We start from the raw sequence: 27059 nt of genomic DNA, 5'->3' as shown, positions 1-27059 counted from the left end.
TACTCTCAAAGCACCAAGTTCTGCTTCCCAGGTACTGGATGCCCTGGGTGGGACAGTCACTTCAAACCAGAGTGGCTCTTCAGGGGAGGTGCCATCAGAGGCCTCTCCAGCCTTCAGCTTTGTCCACTATGGGTACTTCTCCAAAGAGCTTGGTTCTCACCACACCATCCTTGAAATGAACATGAACATTTTGGTTAGTTGTATTCTTAGATTCCTCTTGAACTAGACAGACAGGTCCCTATGGAGACTGAGAACAAGTTTTAATGCCCTTTAAAACCACCAACCATGGCAGGAGAGATGGCTCAGTGGTTAGGAGCACTTGCTGCTCTTATAAAAGAATCACTTTAGTTCCTAGTTCCTATATTGAAGGCTACCCATCACATGTAAATCCAGCTCTGGGGGATCTGATGTCCTCCTCTGGGCTTCACTAGACCTGCACACACAGGCACACACAGACACACACACACACACACACACACACACACACACAAAATGAAGTATTAGGGGAGAAAAACCCTAATAGGCAACACCTACTGAGGCAAGAACTTGCTGGTGCTAAGACAGACACTAAAATAATGTATCATGATTAAATAAGTTTTTATTGTCACATTTAACTGCTTTGTCAGATATACACTGTATATTTCAGTATGGCATAAAAATAAGAATATTTTCCTGAATGTCAAAATCTGAACAGAGGAGATGGCGATGGCACTTTAACAAACTGGGATTCATACCGTGCTGAAGCTGCTAGCAGACAGCTGATGAAAGCTGGGACACACTGCAGATAAAGTGACCCTCGACATTCAAATCAAACACAAGTGGTGTAAACCCAGAAAAACCAGGACAGCAGTTACAATGCAGACCCGGGGCACAACCAAGCAGGGCAGTCCAGCATCTCATTTCTAAGCCTATATCCACTGTCTGAGACTGGGAGCTGGAACTCGTGAGTAAATATCACTATAAAACGAAATGAATCCTTTGGAACCAGATGTTAAGCCTTTTAATGGCATCTTCATCCTTACATGTTTTAACTAGTCCAAGGAAAGGCAGTTCAGTGTCAAGCATCATGGGCTGATTGATTGCCGTAAGTGGTAGGTCTTGCCATTTCCAATCCAGTAGCCCAACGTACTCAAAATGGTTTTTAGTAGTTTCACACATTCTGAGCAAAACTAGAAAACAAGCAGTAATTAAATAAAAGCGTAAGTGCATCCCAATGGTCTCCACACATTTGCAATTGTCCCCTAAATGGCAACTTGAGGGGGAAAAAAAAAGTATGGTTATTCAGACTTGAAGTGGATCTATAGTCACCAAGATTCTTGGGTATTTTCTTAAAAATGTCTTTCCTCCACAACTCTAGCCCAGGATCTGCCACACCTAAGTACATTACATCCTTTCCACAGGAACTTAGTTAAATCCACTGTGACTGGGATCTGTTCACTACATACAGACTCTGGCCTGGCTTCTCCCTTCTGCCATCCACTCCCTCTAAGACTCCAGAACAGAGGCCAACCCTGCTGGTGCAGCGCAGCACTCGCTGCTGTGTACCAAACGACGAGGAGCCGACTTCAGGACACCGATCTGGGTGAGTACTCACTGGGGATTAGTATAGTATTCCTACATTTTTAAAAAGGCAACCATTTTAAGTGACAATACATATCAGGCTAGTAGAAAAAGTTGAAACAAAGCCCTCTCTTCCCGTCTTACAAAACCATGCAGACAAGAGAAGGAATGTCTGACTTGTTCCAATTAGGCTTCTTGGAATTAACAAAATTTATTTTCTGGCAAAGATGAATTTGGCTCATCATAGAAAGTTCTTTGAAGGCTGCTGCTAAATTCGTTTCCCTTTGAAAAAGCAAATTTCAAGGCATGATAGTGCAGAGGTAAGTTTCTGACTTAGAGAGTATTTATAGACTAATTGTGCTTAGTCTCCGATCTCTGATTTATCTTAAGGAACAGACTACACTGAGGAGTTTCACTCTGCCTAAATTTACTAGTACATCCATGAATCGCACCAGAATTAGGACAATTTGATTATCATAATGATTTTGTTGTGAACCCGTGCACTGTACCCAGAGGTGAGGACCAGCGGACAGAGTATTCTGGGAGTTCTGTGCACAGGATGCTCTACTCAGGAGCCATGGCATCTGAGAAAGCAGGTCTCCCCACAGATTAAGTCCTCAACAACACTCAATAAGCCATTAAGAAAAGTAAGTGCCAAGTAGAGAGTGTCATTTGTTTACTTAAATCTGGGAGGTCTGAGTGTTCCTGGGGTCCTCATCAGGATGTGTCGAGGGCCGTGAATTCTTTGAATGTGCGTATTCACTATGAGGGGACTCTGCAGGGTCAATCAAATTTTCATAATCACTGTCATCTGACTCCTCCCCACTGTCTCCAGCTGCACTCTGGGAAGGAAGAAGATCTGCTCCACTTCCAGTGAACTTCAGTCCGGCACTGGTGGAAGCATAGTTGGAAGAGCCCACAGCTTGAGGCCGGGGCATGAAGACACTCCTTTCCATGCGAGAATGGCTCAGAGTACTTTCTTGATTGTTTGGGTGGAAATCAGAGTAAGGAGGTGGAGGATCAGAGGGCTCCGTATCTGCTAGAGTACTTCTCCCTTCGGCTGAAAACCCAGAATAGGACATCCGAGGGCTGAACGCTGGCTCCAGACTTTCGGATGGCATCTGTCTGCTTAACAGGGCCTGCTGCAATCCTGTACAGAAACAGGAAGAATGTCTTAACAAGTTCTGTATCTGCATAGCTTGTTAAATGGTCAGCTTGAATGTTCTGGAAGTGAGCAGCAATGCTGTAAACTGATCATTGCTAATACTTTACAAATGGTGTAAAATAAATGGATACATTAATTTTTTCCATATCAAGTATCAGACTAACCAGTTACACAGTGAGACCTTTGTCTCAAAAACCAAAACCAAACAAACAAAAAACAGAGTTGAAAGTCCAGGCAATTTGATTAGAAGTCCAGCCCCATGATGCAGAACATAGGCTTATAACTCCAGATTATGAGCTATTTTGCCCACCTGTTGCCCAGTGTGCTAAAAAATTTGGGACTACCAGCTGACACGGAAAACCATTCTTAATACCTTTACAAATCACATGAACAGGGGATATTCCTTACAATATCCTATCAAAGCCATACTGCTTTCCTTTTAGTGCGTACTTGTGCCTGTGCCTACATTTGCATTAAAGTGCCCAAAGAGGCTAGAGGAGGGCACTGTGTCCTCTGGAACTAGATTTACATATAGTTGTGAGTTTCCCTACATGGGTGCTGGGAACCAAACTTAGTTCTCTGCAGGAACAGCAAGATCTCTTAGGCCATCTCTCCAGCCCTCAAGAATTCGGTTGCTAGAAACAGATGATATTGTCAATACACACAAAAATCTGTACCAAATTTCTTACATCTATTCTGACTTGTATCTGCTTTAGCTTTTCTCTTTGGTCCTCTTGTTTTAGTTTTGGAAACTTGAGGAATAGCATAAAAACAGCATTTCTCACTAGGAAATGCTTAAAGACAGGGAATGCCCTCTCTCCTTCATGTGAACCTGGTGTTTGCTTAGTATAGGATTCTTGACAAACTGAAAATACGGCTCAGGTACTATGGAGAAGTATGGTAGTATTTGGGAAGAAAAATCAAGAGAATCAGAAATTCTAGGTCATCTTCAAGGCCAGTCTAGGATATACTATAGAAGACCCTTACAATTGTGGGGATTAAGGGAGGGTTTTCAAAAATGTTCTCAAGTCATTTAATAAATAATTTGATAATAAAGTAATGAATAGTTTAGCCAGGTAACACAATCTGTAATTCTAGCTACTTTGAGCTAGACGTGGTGGCACATGCCTTTAATTCCAGTAGAGGCAGGTGGATCTCTGTGAGTTTGAGGCCACCCTGATCTACAGAGCAGAGTTCCAGGACAGCCAGGGCTACACAGAGAAACCTTGTTTCTAAAAACAAACAGAAATTCCAGGTACTTTGGAGACTGAGGCAGGAAGATCACAAGTTTGAGGCCTGCCTGGACCATACAGCAAGTTCAAAGCCTGCCTGGACCATACAGCAAGTTCAAAGCCTGCCTGGCAAGTCATGAACATTGTCTCAAAAATTAAAAAAGTGAGATGGTTCAGCAGATTAAGGACCAGGTTTCCAAATTTGACAACCTGAGTTCAATCCCTGGGGCCTACACAGTGGAAGAAGAGAACCAACTCCTGCAAACTGACCTCCCACTGGTGCTCATAGTAAATAAATAAAAACAAACATAAATAAACAGATAGATGAATGAACAAAAACAAAACAAAAATAAACAGAAAGTAAAGCTGGGCATGGTAAGTATATAACTTTAATTCCAACACCCAGGAGGTCAAGTCATGTCGATCTCATGGGAAAAACAATCCTTCTCAGGCACGGTAGCATACACCGGGAATCCTAGTACTTGGGAGGCTCTGGGGGTCAGACCTCAAGTTATAGGCCACCTTAGACTATAGAGTAAGTTCCAAGCCCACCAAGGGTACACAGTGAGACAATGTATAGGATAAATATAAAACAAAGATGCAATAAAATAGAATAATGGAAGAAGGGCTGGAGTGTAGGTCAGTGTTGGAGCACATGCCTAGCCTGGGAACTCTGTGTTCAGGCACAGTCCCCCACCCAGTGAACAGAGCTAGTCTCTCATACTGAATGGGAGATCCATCTCCAGGTGCTTACTTCTTTCTTGTTCCTTTTCATTTTTCTTCTGAGTGATTTGTCTTCTCAATTTGTTCACTTCTGCCTGACAAGATTCGACAACTCGCTCACTCTTTTCTACATCTGCACACACTGCCTGAGGGGGAAAAAACACAAGAAAAAAGATTAGCTTCAAACCCAGGCAGGAGGTAATCTACAAATTCAGCCTCATTCCAATGGAAAAAAATGGGACTAGAGAGATGGCTTAGCAGTTAAATTAAGAGCATCAGCTGCTTTTCCAGAGGACCCAGGTACAACTCCCAGCAGGCTCACAACCACCTGTTAATTCCAGTTCCAAGAGATCCACGCCTCCTTCTGGCCTCCAAGGTTACCAGACACTCAAGACATCAAAGTTAAATGCAGACATATAAGGTAGAGCAATCTTGAGTGCTCATGAAAGTGGAGCTGTGTTCCCCTACTTCCCTTTATGAGACAAGACTGCCCTGTGTAGTCCAAGTTGGCCTCCAACTGGAGGTCTGTCCCCCAAAGCCTCTTGAGTACTACGATTATGGGTGTATGCTACCATGCCTCATCGGGATTGCTTTTCTTCTGTGTGTTCATATGCAATGTTTATGTGGACACACAGGTACATATACATGCAAAGCCAGAAGTGACCCTTGAGTGTCTACCCTCAAGAACCACTTAACATTTAAAAATTTTACAAAATGTCTGTGTGTTGGAGTGTGCACACAAAGATGAGAGGAAAGCATCAGATGCCCCTCTACCACTCCCTGCTTTATCCCTTTGAGACAGTTTCTCTCCCTAATATGGAGCTCATGAGGGGTTTGGCTAGACTGCAAGCTGGATGCTAGACTAGAAGCCACTGACTCTGTCTCTCCTGCTCAGTGCTAGGATTACATGCACAGGACTGTGCCCAGCTGGTTGCACAGACACTGGGATCTGAACTTTAGTCCTTGGCTTGAACAGTCAGCATTCTCTAACTACTGAGTCACTTTTCCAGTTTTTGTTTTAAAGGGTGTGTACTGGAAGCCATATTATATTAATCAATACAATGAAGAATCAGTTTTAGTCCTCATTTTTTAAAAAAATTATCATTAGGGGCTGCAGAGATGGTCCAGTGGTTAAGAGCAAGACTGCTCTTGCAGAGGACCTGAGTTTAGTTCCTACCACCCACACTGGATGACTCACAGCTACCTGTAACTTTAGCTCAGTGGAATTATCTGACCTGCATGGGTACTTGCATTCATATGCATGCACACACACATTTAATAAATTTAAAAAATTAACAAGTGCAGAATTAGCATGTATGTGTATGATTGTGGGTGTGCCATGTATAGGTCAGAGAGAATCTTGGGGGAATCAGTTCCCCCCTTCCACCTTTAAGTTGGTTCTAGAGATCAAACTCAAGCTCCAGGGGATCTGATGCCATTGTCTGGCCTCCACAGGCACTGCATGCATACAGCACACATCCATACACAGGCAAACATCCATGTACACAGGCAAAGTACATAAAATAAAAAATTAAGAAACTGATAAGACAGATTTATCTAACTGAAAATAATTATGATAAGGGAAGTCTGGAAAAAGTTTCAAAGTTGAGGTTTGAATGTATGTAATTCAGCTACCAATAACCACTATGAGAGCTGGCTTTCTTTAATCAGCAAGGCAATGTGTGACCTTTTAGAGGTTGTTTGGCTAGTATAGATGATCTGAAAGGGCATGGTCATGAATTCAGGACAACAAGCTGTTTTCCACCACACATTCTGCCTATAGCAGAAATATCAGAAACTTCCAGGAAAGAAGTTCGGCACAAACATGAATGAATAGCATTCCCTCCACGTCCAAATATTCAGTGAACACAGGCTCTGGAAACTACGCTCTACCCCTTTGCCCTTTTACTGAGGCTTTCCCTATTTTATCTTATTGTATTCTTTGGTTTTTTTGAGACATGGTTTCTCTGTGTAGCTTTGGCTGTCCTGGAACTCACTTACTAGTCCAGGGTGGCCTCAAACTCACAGAGATCCACCTACCTCTGCCTCCCAAGTGCTGAGATTAAAGGCACATGCCACCATGCCTGGTGGCTTTTCCCATTTTAGATGCTATCTTCACTCCTCCCTCTATCTGCTGGGGTCTTTCCCAGGCCTAGGAAGAGTTCCAACTTTCCACTTTCTTCTCATTCTCAAATATAAGTGCAGTGGGAAGGACTGTCAACATATAGCTGGCAGCTGGAGGTAGTACCACAGACACTTGTTGCATGACGGACTAGGAAGAGACAGCAATCCTCCTACTCCACAGTGGTGGCTGGGGGACAATGAACGGATTGATGAAGCAGAGCTAGACTGGGTGTTAGCCTTTGACTGTCTCACCTTAGAATATAACTGACAGACTGTTCTCAGTACCCCTCTTCAAACTCACCTTTGAAGGTACAATCCCAGAAAAAGCATGACTGCAAAGGGGTCCTGCATATTCTACGAAGCAGCATTAATAAGTTCTGCAGTACCTCTCCCTCAGCACAGGAGGAGGCAGGATTTGGTGGCTGATAGCTGATATAAGTTATCCTAGCAAAGTGCATTCTGACTTTTGAACCACTATTTACTCATTTGTCAGCTGAAAGATACATACACTCACTCATTCATTCATTCATTCATTCATTACAAAAGTAAGATTTGAACAATATGACCAAGTTGGAAATACCAGTTACCTGTACTTTCTCCTGAAGTGCATTATAAACCTGGTAAATTGCCCTGATGTCCTTCATGACTCCATCCTTGTCAAAAAAGTCAGTACTAGAAGACAGAAAAAGATATCAAAGTTATTAAAACCGCCATGAACATCACTTCTACCACAGTATTAATTATGTGCTGTGACTCAAAGGTGACATCTAATAAAACACTTATTCCGATAGAGTTACAGAAAGGAAATAAAAAACACTAATTAAAAACAGAATATTTTTCAGTGACTATGTTTATTTATTTATTTATTTTTACTATTTTTATCTTTAGATAGGGTCTTTCTATGTACCTCTGGCTGGCCTGAAACTCATCATGAAGTCCCTGTTGGTGTGGAAATCATGACAATCCACCCACCTTTGCCTCCCAAGTACTGGGATTAAGGGTGTGTGCAACCACTTCTGGCTGTTATACTTTTTAAAATCTGAGGAAAGCAGTTTGAGAGATGGTTCAGAGGTTAAAAGCACTTGCTGCCCTTACAGAGGACCTGGGATCAAGTACTAGTACCAACACTGCCAATCAAAGCATCCATAACTCTAGTTCCAGAGGATCCAGTGCTCTCTTCTGCTCTCCTCAGGCACTGCACACACAGTGAGTAGACATACATACACCCAGGCAAACAGTTACATACATACAATTAAAATGTAAAAAAAAAAAAAAAAAAAAAAAAAAAAAAAAAAAAAAAAAAAAACTTTAAAATCATAATACATAAAACTTGAGGAAAGATACAGTAAAATTAAATTGTCTTTTTAGTAAGTATAAAAAAAAGTTAGTACTTTTAGGGGATTCTTTTATTTGTATGTATTTGCCTAAGTGTGTGTAGTACATGTATGCATGAAAGTACACATGTACGTTTGTTCATGTATGTATAAAAGTGAGCACTGATGTGTATGCTTGTGTAAGGCCAGAGGTCACTGTCTCTCACAGAACCTGGGCTTCTCCATTTTGGCTGTTTTGCTGGCTGACTGGCATGCCCAAGCACCTGCCTATTTGTGTGCTCCTACTGCAGGAGTCACAAATGTGCTATGCCCAGCCCAGCCTTTTACTTTTAACTAATTACTTTGTTTTATGTGAATGCTTTATTTGCACGCATGTCCGTGAACCACATGTAAACCTGGTACCTGCAGAATCCAGAAGTGGGTACTCGGTCTCCTAGGACAGAAGTTACAATGGTTGTGAGCCATTATGCAGGTGCTGGGAATAGAACCTAGGTCCTCTGCAAGAGCAATGGCCTCTTAATTATTGAGTTCCCTTTCTCCAGCCTCCCACTCAGATTTCTTACATGATGAGAATCCAAACTCGGGTCTCATGCTTGCACAGCAAGTACTTCATCTCTATTGAAGTATCTCTCCAGCCTCAGGTTTTTAGATTTATTTTTATCTTTTTAGACAAGGTTTCACTATGTAGTAGTAGAGGCTAGCATGGAAGTCAGCAGAAACCCACTGCTTCTTCTTCCCAGGTGCTAGGATTACAAGCATGCACTACCATGCCCTACAGAGCATGTTTGTTTTGCTTGTTTTGTTTGTTTTGTTTTTGTTATTGTTGTTGCTGTTTTGTTTTGAGGAAGGGTCTTACTCGGTAGGTAAGCTGGCCTTGAACATATGAGCACCTCCAGCTTCAGACTCTCAGGTGCTGGGATTGCAGGTGTGAATCACCACACTTAGCTTTAGGGATCATTTCTACAGTTTATTAAGAACATCTGATATATGGTGGGGATAGTGGTGGTGGCCTAGAGAACTTTTTGTTTTCTTTAATTTCAGTTAAAACTAACTTGACTCTACATTTCTCCTTGCACTTTGAAAAATATCAACAAAAGTAATAGCATTCCCCAAAGAACCCAGTTTACCTTTCAACTTACCCATGCTCTTTAATAACTTTGGCATAACTCTGAGACGTGTTTGGCACTGAAGACACTTTGTACTCTTGCTGGCTAGTATTGCCTAGATTGGGAATAGCAAGTGATATCCTTTGATTATACCTATGAGGAGAAATGAGAAAAACAGCATGTAATAAGTACATTTCTTGTTTGTCTGAGGCAGGGTCTTACTATATAGTTTACACTGGCTGTAAATGTACACTCTGCCTGCTTCAGCCTCCCATGTGCTGGAATAGACATATGCCACCATACTTGGCTCTACTGCTATGTTGCCTGGCTAAGTGTTGAACTGGTGGGCTCAAATAGTCTGCTCACTTCAGTACTTCGCTGCTGGGTTTACAGGTATGTATCATCATTCCCAGGTTTAAAAGTATTCCTTTAAGAACTGGGAATGACAGGGTTTGATTCTCAACACCCACATGATGGCTCACTATTATCTGTAACTCCAATTCCAGGGGATCCAACACCCTCTTCTGGAAGCTGCCAGCATCAGGCACATAGGTAGTATAAAGAATTACATGAGGGCAAAATAGCTACATACATAAAATTTAAAAAAAAATTAAAGAATTGGGGTTAGAGGCTGTGGATGTAGCTCAGCTGGTAGAATACTTGCCTAGAGTGCCCAAAGCCCTGGGCTTAATACCCAGTAGGACATGAAGCAGACATGGCAGCACACACCTGTAATCTTGGCATTCTTTAGGAAGCAGCAGAGGGATCAGAAGTTCAAGGTCATTCTTAGCTACCTAAGCTAGTACTACAAAGCAAGACTCTGCCTCAAAAACAAAAAAGGATAAGGTTGGCAGCCGCCTTTTGTGTCTCCAACACTGGTAAGCTAAAACAAAGGGCCGAGGCCATCTCAGATGCATAGTCAGCAACTTCCTTTCCCTTAAAGCAAGACTCTGCTGTACATTCCTTGAGGGCAGTGGCTCTGGCTCATACATTATCTGCAGGTCAGTGATCAACAAATCCTGAAGAAATACCTAGAGATAAAATCCTACACATAGTAACCAAACTGTAACTATTTCACTGCTGTCTACTGATCCTATGAGCACATTTCCAGAAGGAAAGCTTTCTGCAACTGCCAGAGAACGTGGTCCCATAATGTTTTCACAAGGTCACAATGCAAAACCCTAATCACTAATAATGGATCATTTTTACAATTTCTGTCTTTGCATTGTGTGTTCTAAAGTTACAATTAGACTCCACATGTAGCAGAACTATTTTTACATAATGGATCATGAAGAAGCAAATTAAGTGTACACCTGTAAGAAGAACAACCGTATTTAGGTGATATTTACTGATCCCCAAACCACTTTAACTCATTTAATTGGCAAGCAAGCCCCTGGGAATCCACTTGTTTCTGCCGGCTGAGTGCTGGGGTTACAGATGCAGGCTGCCATGCCCAACATTTACACAGGTGCTAGGGAGCCAAACCTTGGTCCCCATGCTTGCTTTACCCACTGAACCCTTTCCTCAGGCCTGCTGTCTCTCTTTTTATGTACAGCTGGTGGGAAGCTGTCGTTACCTGCGATTTGGTCTAAAGAGAACATATTCTAAAGCATGAGTAGAATTGTTGGCGGTAGAGATGAAGCTGAAGAGAAGGAAGACAAGGTCTGGCACACCGAGGATGCGGGTGAGCTGCTTGTGGATGACCTGTTCTCTGTAGGACATTTGCTGCTGGGTGTTTCGCCGGAATCTGTACCATCCGATAACTTTCTGCAACAAAGCCAGAAGACAGGAAAGTGTTGAAGGCTCACTTACTTCAGAATGCATCCAATGAGCACCTGTAAACACATGTTCATGACCACTTTCCGTTCGCTAGCCCAGAACTAAGAACAACCTTTCTGTCAACAAGTGAATGGATAAACTGGGTAAACTGTGGTACACCTGTATACTGGAATCATATACAGTAATAAAGAGGAGCAAACCACCGTGGAGGAATCAAAATAACTATGCTTGGTGAAAGAAGCCAGTTTCAATGGTATATAGAAAGTAGATGCTAAAGAATTTTATTAGTATAAAATTCTAGAAAATGAATTTACAGTGTCATATAGCATAGCTTCCTACACTGTGTTGTAACCCCATATAGGGCCACATAACTAAAAAATTGGTAACGGTAAAAAGTTTCTAAATGTGAAATGATCAAAAATTAATTCAAAATCAAGTATGCAGGGCTGGTAAGATGGCTCAACAGGTAAAGGGGCTTGCCACCAAGACTGCTGACCTGAGTGTGATACCCAAAATCTACACAGTAGAAGGAAAAAAGGACTCACACAGGTTACCCTCTGACTTCCATATCTGTGACGTGGCTCGCCAACCACTCCCTCCTCACCCCACTATATTGTCCGTGCTTCCAATTCTGTGACAGAGTGATGGGCAAACAATGACACCTCATTTCAATTTGTGTTTTTGGTTGAGGTAGAATTCCTTTCATGTGTGTGCTGGCTATTATAGACTTCTTTTTACATCTTGTAACTTGCCTATTCTCTCTCCCTTTTCCCCTTTCTTCCCTCCTCTTAAAAGAGTACTTGTGTAGAGAGCTAGTGAGATGGCACAGTAGGTAAAGTGCCTTGCTATGCAAGCCATGCACCCGAAACCCTGGAACCCACGTGTGGTGGCTGGATGAGATGTCCCCTACAAGTCTCACACACTTGAATACTTAGTCTCCAGCTGCTGTTTGGGGAGGCTTAGTAGGTATATGGCCTTGCTAAAAGAAGTCTGTCACTGGGGGCTTTGAGGTTTCAAAAGCCACATGCCACTCCTATTCTGTTTCCTCTTTGATTTGAGATGTGAGCTCTCAGCTGTTTCAGCTTCCATGCCTGCCAGCCATGTTGTCCAGCCATCATAGACTCTGATCCTCTGGAACTATAAGCCCTTTCTATAAGTTGGGTTGGTCACAGTGTTTTATTTACAGCAATAGAAACCCTAACTAAGCACTTGTCAGGTGGGTTCCAGGAATGGAACTAAGATCGTCTGCAAAAATAGATGTGCTTCTAACCATTAAGCCATATCTTCACCTCCTTAATATGTTTTTAAAAAACTTAAAAAAGAATTTATTTTTTAAAAATTGAACTGTATGTATATGTGTACAGATGCCACTTGGAGACCAGAAGAGAACATTAGATATCGTGAAGCTGAAGTTACAGGCATAACTGTGAGCTGCCCAGCATAGGTGCTAGGAACTGACAGTGGGTTCTGTGGAAGAGGAGCAAGCATGCTTAGCTACTGAGCCATTTCTCCAGTTCCTACATATTTTGGGGCATATTGCTATTTTGAGACAGGGTGTCAAGTAGCCTAGGCTGGCCTTCAATTCACAATGTAGCCAACGAGAACCTCTAACCCCGATACTGCAGTGTCTCCACAGAATCTCTAACTCCTGACCCTGCAGTCTCTCCACAGAACCTCTAACTCCGATCCCGCAGTCTCTCCACTTCTTAGGTCCTTGGATTATAGGCATATGCTACCATGCCCAGCATAATTTACATTTTCCAGGATTATTGTTCTGACTATAAAATTAGTACATGTTTATGAGGTTTCACCGGAAGCTGAGAAGCTCCACGACTGAGTGCTGCTGGAGGAGGATAAGCCATTTTGTGCTGGGTGTGTAGACACCGGTAGGCTGGTGACTCATGTACATCTAGGCAACATGAACTGGACTCAGTGAGTTAAAAAAACAAAAGAGGGCATGGAGATGAAAGAGACAAATGTTAGGGAGAGGTCTAGAAGGAGCAGAGGGAGTTGGAGGGAGATAGGATCAAGAAATACACTACATACATATGAAATTGTTAGATAAGCTGAAAATTAAAAATCTACAAAATGATTTTTCAAATTATAAACTGAAGAGAATGAACCACCCAGAGTCATTTGGACTGTCTTAGTTAGGGTTTTACTGCTATGAACAGACACCATGACCAAGGTAAGTCTTATAAAGGACAACATTTAATCGGGACTGAATTATTCAGTCCATTATCATCCAGACGAGAGCATGGCAGCATCCAGGCAGGCATGGTGCAGGCAGAGCTGAGAGTTCTACATCTTCATCTAAAGGCTGCTAGTGGAAGACTGGCTTCCAGGCAGCTTGGATGAGGGTCTTAAAGCCCATGTCCACAGTGACACACCTACTCCAACAGGGCCACACCTTCTAATAGTGCCACTCCCTGGGCTGAGCATATCCAAACCATCAGATGGATTACTGTTAGTTTTCTGTATTAAAGTTCACATCTCCCCCCAAAGCTTAAGTAAATGAGATCACAGTATAAAGATTCATCCTCCCAATGATCTAGTTTAAATGTTATTTCAAGTCCATCATTTACCTTTAAAACCTACTCACAGGTGTAGCTCAGTGGCAGATCACTGGGTTTGATCTCCAGCACCAAGAGAGAATACCTAACACACAGCAGATATCACGGGCCCTAGCTGTTCTTCCTTTTGCATTCTAGGATGTGACTTCCAAATTGGAGCAAGCAATACATAAAACATACCTTCCTCCGATCTTTAAGAATTCTGTCCAAACTCTCTTCATTCACTTTGCTTGCATAATCATAAAAACTGTTTTTTAAAGAAGAAAAAAATAATTAAAATGCTATCATACTGTGAATAGACATAACCATGGGGCCTACAGAGCATCTAACCCTAATAGATGCAACTGCTTCTACAACAAGGTTGGTAAACAGAGAATCAGCCTAAGTGCTTTCTTGATGAGAAGCTATATTTTGTATCAAATACTACTTGAGAGATTGCTTCATTCAAAAGACATTCCTTCCATGTGTGGAAAGTAATCAAGTAATTACAAAATGTGTGGTTTCAAATGGCTCCACTACTTTGTTTCTAAGTATCAATTACTTATGAAAAAAAAAGATAACAGCAACTCATTTTCTGAGAAATGAGGGGAAATGAACATCTGTGTAATGTTTAACAGACCCTCAGCTGGCTGCTTCTTTATTACATGTTCCAGCCACAGTGCTGAGGTACAAGTTCATCCCAATTCAACAAGGCTTTCTGCTGTTTTTGTAAAAGAGACAGCAACGCTAGCCAACTGGATAATGGAGAGTCTTGCACATGCTAAGCATGATCCAAACTGCACAGCTTAGGGGACAGGAGGACTGGACTAGAAGCCATGTCTGGCTAGCTTTTAACAATGTGCTCACCTCCAGAACAAACCAATGTGAGCAGTCAGATGTACTGACAGGAAGGTCCTTCCTTCTCCCTGGTTATTGTCTTAGAAATGCCATTCTCCTCCCACCACATGCTCCACAAACAGGAAAGCATTCAAGATACAGAGGAAAAAACTGACTTGGAGGTTAGGAGGTCCCAGCTCCAGTTCAGTCACACTCTCACTGCAGGACCAAGGACAGACTACTTACCCTACCTGCTCTCTTTTCCTGCTTTGCAAAGTAAGAAGCTTGAAGTACAAAGATAATTCTAAGATTTCCTTCAATTCTAAGTATGAGTCAAATCCTTGTTCTGAAAGTTTGCACTTGCAATGTCTTGTAGTATTACTCAGGATAGTGAGACAGAGCATGTCCACTGAAGCTCTGTAAGGCCCAGAACAGACACATCCATAGCCAGGCAGAAGTAATGTGTGGTCCAAAACCTGGTGATCTTTCCAGATGAACCCATGGCTGTTCACCTGGCTTCCCTGCTCCTCTTTCAGTTATGTGGAAATGGAAAGACTTGAGTTTCTTGGCTACTTTGTGGCCTCACTTACAGGAAGCCACCCTGCTTGATGGTAATCCTTTGACATATCTAAGGAATGAGGGTGTATGTGTAGGGTGAGGATGATAGAAATCTCCAGAAGTGCTAGGTGCTTGCACTAGCAAGGGGTCCAAAAAGAGACAAACAGCAGGAAGAACCAGGCAAAGTGACTAGAAGGGATGAAGAAAGGACATGGCTATCAAGAACACTAAAGAAAAGATGAGCATGGTGGCACATATTTTTAATACCAGTACTTGGGAAGCAGAGACAGAGGATCTCTGTCTGAAACTAATTTGATCTATAAGTTAGTTCCAAGTCAGCCAGGACTACATAATCCTTTGAGGTCCTGTCACAAAGAACAATGACTGATGTTTATGTGGTCACACTGGAAGGAAAACACTGGCCTGGGTTCTGGGAGGGGAAGGGGTAAGAAGCAGAGGCAGGGGAATTTTCTGAAATACATAGCTCAGTCCTCAGGTGAAAGGGTATAGGTTAAGAAAGAAGACAGAGGACTGAGAATGCAGCTCAATAGGAAAGGGCTTGCTTAGCAGTGAAGACTCCCATCATCTAGATATATGGCAGAGAGGGCTGGCAGGAGTTTGGGATTATTTACTACTCTTCACTCCAGGTGCCCCTCTCCTGCTGCCTTTCTCCTTCAGAATGTTTCTCTGCAGTTAGGTTCTGTCCTTCAGTGGCCACATTACAGAATTGGTGCATATTAACTCAAAACACAGAAAGAAACGTTTGTATTCCTTTTTTTACTTTAAGATAAGGTCTCACTGTGTAGGCTTTGAACTCACAGAAATCCACCTGCCTCTACCTCCCGAGTGGTGGAACTAAAGATGTGCACCACCACTTCTTGGCTCCTAGCTCCTTTTATTTTAAAGCTGATCACTGAACATTTTTAATTTTTCTCAAAATTAAATGTACATTTATATATGATTTCTATAAACAATTTTATCTATATATGATCTTCGATTAACTTTCTTCTCTGAGTAAAGAATTCTCAACCGGGAGGTTGAGGGGAAGGCTCATTCTAAACCACTGACTCTATGATTTACATATCACCCCTTCCCTCTTTCCACTAGAGCAGTTCCTCAAACACAGTTAGCATCCAGTAAATAAGATTTTGGAGCTAAGCCTAGTAGCACACTTGAGAAGGAAGATCACGAGTTCAAGTCTAGCAAGATCTTTTCTCAAGCAACCAAATAACAACAAAACACATACACACACAAAAAAAACAAAAATAACAAACAGAAAAAAAGTGTAAATAAATGAGTACTCTTAATTAAACTTATAATCAGTTACAGGTCTAAATTTACTGGTTTCAAACAACTTTTTCAATGAGGACACAAAATTACAAAACCAAATGTGGCTTACCTAAAGAGTTTTGAACAGGGCTGATGGTTATGGATTTCTGTAATCAGACAAAGGAAATCAATTCAGTTAATCATGTAAGGCTTAGGCAACTATAAAATAGCTCAGGGTTTTAGAAAATCTCTGTATTTATCTTATGTATATGAGTGCTCTGTTTTCATGTACACCCGAAGAAGGAATCAGATTCCATTGCAAATGGTGGTAAGTTACCTTGTGGTTGCTGGAAATTGAACTCAGAGGACCTCTGGAAGAGGGGTCAGTGCTCTTAATCACTGAGCCATCTCTCAGGATTTTTTTAAACCAAAATTTAGGATAACCAAGACCATTTTGTTCTCGTAAACAGGTACCATGTGTATGCTAGGAAGGCAGTGCCACTGCTTCCATTACACCAAGAGACAGAGTCTCAGAACAAAGCAGAGTGGAGAGTGAGAGGTCTGCTTCCTGTGTCCCTGTGTGGTGAGTGCACATCTGACAGCTATTGTACAGCTTACTTAATCTTACCTATCTAAACAAAGCATCACAGGAAAAAGTAGCCACTGACTGGAAGCATTTAATCAAACTGGATAAAAGCTGTGCAGACAGCTTTGGAAGAGAAGGGCCTCAACTTTCCTACCATTAATAACCATCTAACGATGCCTGGCAACTTGGGCCAGGTGTTTGGAACACTGGATGTCCATTAACTCTTTCAAAGCTGGTTGGTACTAAGGGAAACAGTCATTTATAAGACTGATCCTAACAGCTTCTGAAAAGACGCTGGGATTAAGCGGAATGAACAATTTCTTCAAGCTCATCAGGGGGCCATGGGCTGGTTTTTTAGAAGAGCATGAGACTAACTGACTATTCAATTCTATTTACCATATTTTCCCAGAAAGTGACTCATCACATGCTGTTTAAAAAAAGACAGCCTTGGGATTTTAGGCAATATCTTTACCTCAATTAAAATAAAACCAGAGCCTTCGAGGACAGAGCTATTCTCACTAGTTAACACTGCGAAACCACATGTACGGATGCAGGACTGACACTGAAGAAGAGTTTATTTGCCTCACTATGGCACCACAACTCTTAACACATGAGAAAATGTCATCTACAAAAGTCCCTTCTTTTGATGCTTAAAATGGTGCAGCACACAGCCCTGAGTTATTGCAGGCACTGGTCGTCACTGAAATGTGGAGCATGGGTAGCAAAAATATTACTTAGGGTTCAGAAAAAAGAAAACTTATCTTTTACTTAAAGGTAACACTATTTTGTTTACTGAAAGCCCTAGAGCAGGTTTTGAAGTCTGAACAAGTAGTAGTCCTCACGCTAAACTGTCTGGCATTGTCCTTCTTAATTTACAAACCAGATTAGAGACACACTACAGACATGACCTAGGCAAGACACTCATGGGGGGAGATGTCTGTCTAGTATATGTTGAGGACCTGGATTTGACATCCATACTTGAATATATACTGGAAGTGCAGTTTTTGCAGTCACTTAACTACATCTGGCAATTTAGATTAAAAAAAAAAAAAAAACAAAAAACATCTATTTGTATGCTTGCAACCACCATGGCATATGTGTGGAAGTCAGAGGACAATTTAGTCTTTCCTTCCACAGGGTCTCCAGGGGTCAGCCTCAGGACATTATAGTAGGAAATGCCTCTGTCTACTGAATTAGTTCACTGGCCTTGCATCCATCAATTTAACCTTTATTTACTAGATAAATTTTTAAATCTTAGATGCAAGTAATAAATAACTACATACAAAGACAACTTATGAAGTAAAATTCTACTACTTAGAAGTTTAGTACGTATTTGTCTCTGTGTGCACCTGTATGTGCCATGGCATAGGTGTGGAGGTCCAAGAACAACTTTTAGGAGCTGGTTCTCTCCTTCTACCACATGAACTTCAAAAATCAAACTCAGGTTGTTGTCTTATTGCAAGCCCTCATACTCAGTGAGCCATCCTGCCAGCCCATTTTTTAGGATTTTAGAGTTAAGCAAAATGAAACCCCAAATTTCCCGATGAAAGGCCCTGCACATAAAACATGTGTTTGCATGCCAGGGAAGGGCTGTATGAGTGCTATTATAGTCTTTACCCTTGCAGACAGATCAGCTGCTCTCCCTCAATTCTAACTCTACCTCAATCCTCACCCTTGCCCCCATTCTCTGTACTAGAAGGCCATTAGAATAGACTTTACATTGATGATTTGTTCCCAGTGTGACAACCCAGAACCCACTCAGCTTCACTTTAAATTCTGTGATTTGGGGTTGGAGAGATGGCTGAGTGGTTAAGAACACTGTCTGCTCTTCCAGAGGACCCAGGTTCAAGGACCCAAAAGTAGTTACTCAGATCCCAGTACCCACATCAGACCTGTAACAGGGAACTGATCCAGGAATCTATATTCACATGTACACACCCACACATATGAAAGAGAGTCTGTGTGTTCTTTAACACATTTGCTATAAAATAAATGAAGCATCCCTTGCTCTATTCTGCTTATGAAGACTGCCACTTGATGATAGGTTTAAGGTATTCCTGAAAAGACTATGCTATTTATCAAAAGGAAACTGGTTAAAAGGGAAAAGATACATTCATCCCCTCCTCCCCCCACTTCCTCTTAGCAATCTTCCCCAGAGAAACTGTTGAGGGTAGCCCTCGACTCCTGTGGAGGTCTAGCAGTTATCTTAGGAGCATGTGGAGCTGTCTTTCCTGATCCTTCTTGGAAAGACTAAGACAACACCTTCATTCATTATAGCACAAGGTGAAATAAGCACTGACGACAGACTGATCTATAGGCTTCAGCTTCACTGTGGTTTTGAGGACACTATCAAGTAGTCACATATTGATTCGGTGAAAATCAAGCCAGCAGCCGAGCTAGAAACAGCTTTAGGAAAGACCCACATTTACAGCTGTGCGCTCTAAGTGACATAACATCTCATATAACTTTTTAATATTATTATTAAGAAAATATCTACTTTAGGGGCTGGAGGGATTGCTCAGCAGTTCAGAGTACTGGCTGCTCATTCAGAGGAACTGGGTTCAATTCCCAGCACCCCCATGATGGCTCATGACCATCTATAACTCTAGTTCTAGGAGATAAAACCTCACACACATGTGGTTCCCAGACATACATTAGGCAAGCCACTTATACACATAAAAACTAAAAATAAATAAGTAAAAACAAAATTTAAAAGATTAGGCCTGGCATGGTGGCACATGCCTTTAATCCCAGCACTCAGGAGATGGAAGCAGGTGATCTCTTTTGAGGACAGCCAGTCAAGGCTACACAAAGAAACCCTATCTAACCGAACTATACTCCCAATTAGGAGCCAAAGAACAAAACAAACAAGTACACATTTTGAAAAGGGTATTTCTGGAGCTGGAGAGATGGCTCAGGAGTTAAGGCTGTTTTTCTAGAGGACCTGGGTTTAATTCCCAAGACCCACACAGTGGCTCACAACTGTGTGTAACTCCAATTCCAAGGTATCTCAAACCTTTTTCTAGCTTCTAGGTCGCCAGACTTCCAAAGGCACTAGGCATATATATGGCACACAGACATACATGCAGGTAAAATGCCCATACACATAAAATTAAAGTTATATATATATAAATTTCTAAAGACAAGCTTACCAATTACTTGCAGAAACTCTGTGTTGCTGATTTGCGAGTCACTGATGCTAAAAGTTTCCTCTTGTCTTACCTCTCCCAGCAAAAATCCTTCCTAAAATAATAGAAGAAAATAGCTGGTTGCACTTAAAGATGATTTTTATTAAAACTGAAAGGAAATTAGGATGTGCCATTTTATATCAATTTTAACAATAATGCAAATAAGCTTGGCATGTAAAGTGCCATTTTATAAACCAGTGACTGGACCATAACAAGCTGGTCTAATCCATTAATAGAATCATATGTAAGAAAATATTCCAAAATGACGTATCATTGTAAATCAACAAGTCTTCCTGTTTTTAGGTAAGTTTATTACTTAAATCCTAGACAGTCCCATAGCATACTTAGACAATCGCAAGAAGCAGAAATATGCCACGGTTGCTTATATAAAATTATATATAACTTCATGTTGCTTATATGAAGTTATAACTTAATATAACTTATTATATATTATAACTTTATTGCTTTAAAACCACCACTAATAGGGAACAATAAAGACAATGGCAAGAGAGGCTGGCATGAGAAATCAGGATTTCAGCCAACATATTTGCTTCCATTTAATAAACGAAAAGCTTATTTACACTTGTGGAGAACATCTATTAACACAGTTAACATAGAATTCCTTTGCAAATCACCAGTTTGAGCACCTGCAGCTATGCTCAGTATAAGCATGGCTGGTAAGGATATACCCTATAAGTCAAAATAACCCTCCTGCAGAGAGGACAAACTGACCCACTGGCTTATAATCTCTCTCCTGAATGACCCAAGACTTACTCCTCTTTGCTCAAATGGCACCTTAACTGAGAGACTTTGCCCAACTAACATATAGAAAATAACATCTGCATGCATTTTGTCCCCTATACCCTGACTCCATTTGTCTTCTTATCATCTGCCATACACTTATAGGATCATCAATGCCTACTGTGGCTAAAATGTAAGCTCAGGGCAGGCACCTATGCTTGTTGAGTGTTTGCTAGGTGTGCAGAGAACTTGCTGGAAGATGGGCTGCCCTGGGTTCCACTCACAGCACTGCCAGGGACCCTAAAAGAGATGAAGTATTTTAAACTTCCCAATTACCCAACTCAGCAGTCTTTAAATCTGACTAATGTACAGATTTCCTTTGCCAAAACAAATCTTGGGCTGGAGATGCATGTGGGTCAGTGGTTCAAGTCCCAGCACTGCAGGGAAAAGGACAAGAATCCCCTCAGACTCAACAGATGACTGTGACTACTGGAAACACTAAGTGGTTCTAGTGGTTCGGGACAGTAGTGTCGTGATGTTTTGAGAATTCTGGAATCTTGGTTTCTTTAAAAAACACAGAAATAAAAATGTGTTTTCATTTTAATCCCTGGTATGGGGATTAGAGCTGCTTTGGACTGTCTGAAACAGATAACTATGATTTGCCTCATGCTCTAGCAGAGGCTTGGTTTTGCCAGCTGCAGATAGTTTCTGCGACTGTGTGACGTTTGGAATTCTGGGAACTTTTCAGCAGATACATAAATGCTAGGGCCCCTGAGAGGTGTGGTGGGTAGTTGGTGGTTGCCTGTTCTATATAGGGAGTTCCAGGATAGCCAGGGCCACATAGAGAGAGCCTGTCTCAAAAAAAAAAAAAAAAAAAAAAAAAAAAAAAAAATCAATCAATCAATCAAACAAACAAACAAACAAAACAAAAAACAAACAAAACCTCACATGACATTAAAACATTCTAAAGTTACCTAGGAATGTTTATTTAACCCTGGTCTGGATTATCTGAGTAACTATTACATCAGTGGTTCTTAACCTGTGGGTCCCAACCCTTGAGGAGGTTGAATGACACTTTCACAGAGGTCACATATCAGATATCCTGCATATTAGTTATTTAAAACTCATAACAGTAGCAAAATAGTTATGAAGTAGTAACAAAAATAACTGTATGGTTTGGGGTCACCACAACATGAGGAACTGTATTAAAGGGTCACAGCATTAGGAAGGTTGAGACCACTGTATTACATTATAACAGAAAGAGGCAAACCCCAGGCCCAACTTTGTTAGTGCACAACTTGCAAAGTAGTAATGGTTTCTATATGTTCAAATGGTTGCAAAAATTAAAACATGTTTCATGAACTGTTAAAAATCATTGGGCACTCAAATTTCAATGCTATAAATACGTTCTTATTAAAACACAGTCACCTCATAGACTACCCTTGTTCTCTCCTTACAACAGTAGAATTAAAGAGGTGTTAAAGAGACATATGACTCCAAAACTTGTTTAAAAGAAAGTACTATCTTTTGTTTGTTTGTTTGTTTTTTTTTTTTTTTTTTTTTTTTTTTTTTTTTTTTTTTTTCTCGAGACAGGGTTTCTCTGTGTAGTCCTGGCTGGCCTGGAACTCACTCTGTAGACCAGACTGGCCTCGAACTCAGAAATCTGCCTGCCTCTGCCTCCCAAGTGCTGGGATTAAAGGCGTGCGCCACCACCGCCCGGCTGTTTTGTTTTTCGAGACAGGGTTTCTCTGTGTAGCCCTGGCTGTCCTGGAACTCACTCTGTAGACCAGGCTGGCCTCGAACTCAGAAATCCTCCTGCTTCTGCCTCCCAAGTGCTGGGATTAAAGGCGTGCGCCACCACTGCCCGGCAAAAGTACTATCTTTTATTATCTGGTCCTTTTCAGAAAAACAGCTCTTTTCTTCAAGAGCTAAAAAATCATCTAACAAAAACTGCTATTGTCATTGGTTGCCTCCAAAAGGCAGAAGTCCCTATTGCTGAAGATATACCATGCACTTCAGAAAACTGAGCCTAGAGCCTGAGCTGGAACTGATCTGAATCCACCCTCCCTGAGGACTAGCTTTTATGGTACCAGAAGGCACCATTCAACAGTTCTACCCAGCAGTAACACTTATGAACCACATCAATGGCCAGCATATGACAATAACTCCAAGGCTGCAGTAGTGGCACACATACCTTGGCTGTAACCATCAGGTCGAATTGGACTTAAGATCTGCTCAATAAGAGGAAAACCACTGTTGATACCAGACACCTAACCAACTGCTTTGTGCTAGTGAAGTCATGGACCTTGGAGAACCTACAACCATCACTTTACTAAACCAGTATAATCTCTAACAATAATCTAAACATTTCTCTTTATACTCACAGATAAGTGTAGCCCTCACTCTTCATCAAGGAAACATCTCTTCGCAACAAATGGAAATATTACAGAAAACCATAACCAAAGGCAGAGTTGTGGAGCGCAGTTCCAATGAATGAATGGATACAAAACTCTCCCATACCTAAAGCTCAGGGAACATTGCAGAAGAGAGGGCAGAAAGACTGTAAAAGCCATAGGATCATGATGTTTGCTGTGAGACTCTCAAAAACTATGCCCATAAAGTCTCACAAACATGACTGCCTAAACATGAGCTGAACAAGGATGGCACCAATAGACAGGCCAAAGTGGTCAGTAGAAAGCCCACAAGGCCTCAACCCTACAAAAAGAACTATAGGCAACTAAGGAATGTTGAGAGTGGGAGAAAGAGTCTTCCCCAGGAAAGAACAAACCAATTGGTTACCCAAAACAAATAGGAAGCCCTGAAATCATACATATGCGGAACATTATACAGACTAAGCAGGTTATATTTAGGGATATATATGTATACATATATAAGCATGTAGTAGTGAATAAAAAGAGACCATAAATTTGAAAGAAAGCAAGAAGGGGTATAAGGGGGTGTCTGGAGGGAGAAAAAGGGGGAAATGATGTAATTATCTCAAAATTTAAAAAAAAAAATGTTTGCTAACTTTAGCCCCACAGAATAAGTCTGGCTTTAGATTAATTATCTTAGACCAAACACACATGTCTTACAAAAGTAAACTCTTGGTTCTTCAACTTTAAAACTGACATTACTTTTAAGTATTCCACATCTGTGACTGTGGTAAGGTTAATACAAAAGTGTATAATCATATAAAACACAATGCAAACTATTAGCCTTGTATAAAATCTCTTCCCTCATGCCAAGTATGAGATAAATATTAAAGAGTTTGCTATTAAATGGCTAGAAATCTAGAGCTGGGTTTAATGGCATACCCCAGAAATCCCTGCACTTAGGAGGTTGGAGGTAGGAGGATCCAGGGCCAGCCTTGACTATATGACACTATCTCAAAACAACAAAGAATGAATAACAAATGAAGAAATAGAACTATGGCAGTTTCTAGAAATACTGTCCAAGTTTCTTATCTTTTAATAATCTTGCCTTATACATAAACTATGATATTCCTAGGTACTCTATAAAACAGAATAAACAAGCACCCTGAACTCGAAACTGCACTAGGAACACTGCAACCACTTAACATTATTAAGAGCTAGCTGCAATAACAAAGGCTAGTAGGTCAGAGCTGTCTTTGGGAAACAAAACAAAACAAAACTATGTTGAACATATTCCTATCAGTAATCTCCACCATCAACACTGCAGAGATGAAAAAAAACAGTAAATTCATTTCACCCAGTTTACTAATGGAAACTTTCAGAATCAGTCTTTATTAATGGAATCGAAGATTGCTGACATCAAACCAAATCCAATTTCCCCTCCAACTACTGTTGTTTGTAATGACAACCACAAAAAGCCCAATCTCTTATTTAATGAATTTAAATCGTTCACCAATAACACACACACACATCGACAACTGGTGGGCAAATTAATTATGTCCCGTAAAAGCACCTGTATCACAAAGAATTTCCAGTCAGAGGTCACTGGCATTGAAAGGCAATTAGTAAAATAAAGACACTGAAGAGAGACTTTGCTCTATGAACTCCATGGCCTGTACATTTCTGATCGCTCATATGTGGGCCTGTCACTTCCCTGTTAAAACTAGTTCCGGAGATTAGAACACTCGCTGAGGAACTAAACATGCAACTTTGAGGAAGTGCAAACAAGACTCTGCACCTAAAAGTGCCTATTCACATTCTCCATTTTCCACCGGGGTGAAAAAAACACAGCCACATCTGATAAGTATGAACAGTGACAGATAGGATGACCCCTGAGGCCAGAGGTCAGGACTTGGATCTTCTCCTAGATTATAACCCAGACCTTTGAACTCCATCCCGACCCAAGGCACTTCTCAAATCTGGAAGCCCGACTCTCAGCGAGGGGTAGGCAACCAGTTTTGGCTAAGCGACTCCTGACACTGGCGGGGCCAGGCGCTTTAGGTCCGTTGGACTGAGAACAGCTGTGCCTGGACCCGCCCGAGGCCGAGAGCGCCAAGAGAAGGGCCCGCGGAGTGCAGGAGCTGGAAGGGGGCGGGAGCCGCCTGGGTCACCAGCTCATCGGTTTGGCCCCGGGATCCAGGGCCAAGCCTCCAGTAGTCGTCGCTTGGCCTCAGGCGCCGGCTTGAGGAGGAAGCCGAAGGCCCCAGCGGCCACGGCAGGGGGCCCGGCACCTACGTGGTCGGCGTTGCTGTTGGCGCTGTGGAAACACACAGCGCTGAAGGTGTAGCCCGAAATGGAAGCCGCCATGATGGAAATCTCCACCTCCCCCATCATGCCCCGCGGAGGGTGCACAACCTTCCGGATGCCCGGACGCTGAGCATCCTGGGAAATGAAGTCGTCCAAGCTACCCCAAGCTAGGACAGAGAAGTAAAGGATTCCAGATCAAAGAGAACTGACACCTTCTGTTCTGTGTGTCCCTCAAACAGCAGCCTGTCTGTACAGCCTTGTTATAATCCAGTTTGTCCCTTTTTCAAATGAAGTTGAAGGATGAAAAGCCGGAGATGATTCAAGCAATTGAACAGATTGAGATTTGACTCGGAAACAGCAAGATGAAATTTCAACTTGACCAGACCACTTTGCCTGCTTGGTTGAGACTAATGCCTGGGAGAAATGTAAGGGAAGGAGATTTACAATAATCCCCTACTGGTGTAGTGACAGGGGAATGGTCAGAAGTAGTAGAGCTGGTAAAATGATTGGATTCTGGATTCAAAAACAATTTCAACTATAAGCCGCATAGTGGCAGAAGGGTTGCAAGTGTAAGGCCAGCCAATGCTACATAGACCTGTTTCAATAAACAACAACAAAACCAAAACCCTACAAGTTTGATGAAAATTATAGAAGACAAAAACAAATAAGTAGTAATGAATAAACTATCATATTTAGAAAAAAAAAAAAAAAAAACTCGGGGAAGGAACTAATTCTTCTACAACTTCTTAAGACTTCAATATTCCAAGCTGGATTTCTGATTTCCCTACAAAGCTGCTTCTCACTCCTTTTTCCAAGTTCAGCAAATAAAACTGTTTATAACAATTGCTCAAATCAAAACCTTTGCAGCTAACCTTTGACAACTTCTTTTCTCTTGTTCCCTACATCAGATCAGCTAAATGATCTTCCAAAAAAAAAAAAAAAAAAGAAAAGAAAAGAAAAGAAAAATCCGTAGGGAGTCCTACAACTCACTACCAGCCCATCTGCCACCCTGATCCAAAGCATCATTATCTCCCTCCTGGTTATAGTAACTTCTCAGAGAGAGTTCCAGTTGGTGGCAATTTTACCCTTAAGGGACACTTGACATTGTTAGGAGATATTTTCCAATGGCAACCCCACGGGAAGGAGCTAAACTCAGGAAAGGCTTCATAACAGAATTAACTAGTCCAAAATGTCAAAGTAATGAAGTGATGCTGTTAACCTGCCAAATATATTCTCAATATATTTGAGACCAGTGAAATGGTCATGTTAATGTTTACATATAAGGTATCAATTTCACCTGGCCAACGTCCAAATCCTACACTGACATACCCCCCAACACTTCTGTTTCTGATCATATTTCCTGCTTCTGCTACCCTGGTGTACTCAGCTTCAGCTATAGCAGTAGCCTCTTTGCTTTCTGGAAGCACCAAAAGTTCATCATGTCGTAGTGCCTTTACATTTGCCCTGTTTCTTCTGCCTGGGATGCTGGTCTCTTGGACAACTGTATAGCTCACTGCTTTATACCTGCTCTGTGGGTGCTCTGAAAGGCCACTCAGACCTCTTCTTGCAGGACTGATTGGCTTAGCCTGGCTGCTGGGGAAGTTTTCTATTGACAGCTCCTAGCTC

General features: G+C 41.6%; 1 protein-coding gene and 1 long non-coding RNA gene across 2 annotated transcripts; one reads left to right on the top strand and one right to left on the bottom strand.

Moving 5' to 3' along the window:
- Window positions 1-580: 580 nt before the first annotated feature.
- On the bottom strand, window positions 581-25656 carry Abraxas2 (abraxas 2, BRISC complex subunit). The gene is made up of 9 exons (XM_034486008.2): window positions 25422-25656; window positions 19978-20068; window positions 16370-16406; window positions 13777-13843; window positions 10821-11011; window positions 9278-9397; window positions 7392-7476; window positions 4712-4826; window positions 581-2710 (listed from the first exon to the last, which is right to left on the bottom strand). Exons 1-9 carry the CDS (start codon window positions 25518-25520, stop codon window positions 2241-2243), a joined length of 1275 nt encoding a protein of 424 aa, XP_034341899.1. The 5' UTR covers window positions 25521-25656; the 3' UTR covers window positions 581-2240.
- Window positions 2710-13845, top strand: LOC143434179 (uncharacterized). Its single transcript, XR_013103513.1, has 2 exons — window positions 2710-4332; window positions 10800-13845. It is a non-coding gene; the product is annotated as an uncharacterized LOC143434179 (long non-coding RNA).
- Window positions 25657-27059: the final 1403 nt, after the last annotated feature.

Source organism: Arvicanthis niloticus, chromosome 1 (genome assembly GCF_011762505.2).
Source record: "Arvicanthis niloticus isolate mArvNil1 chromosome 1, mArvNil1.pat.X, whole genome shotgun sequence".
Lineage (NCBI taxonomy): Eukaryota > Metazoa > Chordata > Mammalia > Rodentia > Muridae > Arvicanthis > Arvicanthis niloticus.
Note: the sequence above shows the minus strand (reverse complement) of the source record. Positions and strands in the feature narration are given on the sequence as shown.

Bases quoted from the DNA above. Each gene is read 5' to 3' on its own strand.
- Abraxas2 (XM_034486008.2), bottom strand. From the start codon at position 25,520: ATGATGGGGGAGGTGGAGATTTCCATCATGGCGGCTTCCATTTCGGGC. The intron at 11,012-13,776 runs GTATGTTTTATG...GCTTTGTTGCAG, and splicing joins TTCTTAAAGATCGGAGGAAG to AAAGTTATCGGATGGTACAG. The intron at 4,827-7,391 runs GTAACTGGTATT...TTTCCCCCTCAG, and splicing joins CACTTCAGGAGAAAGTACAG to GCAGTGTGTGCAGATGTAGA.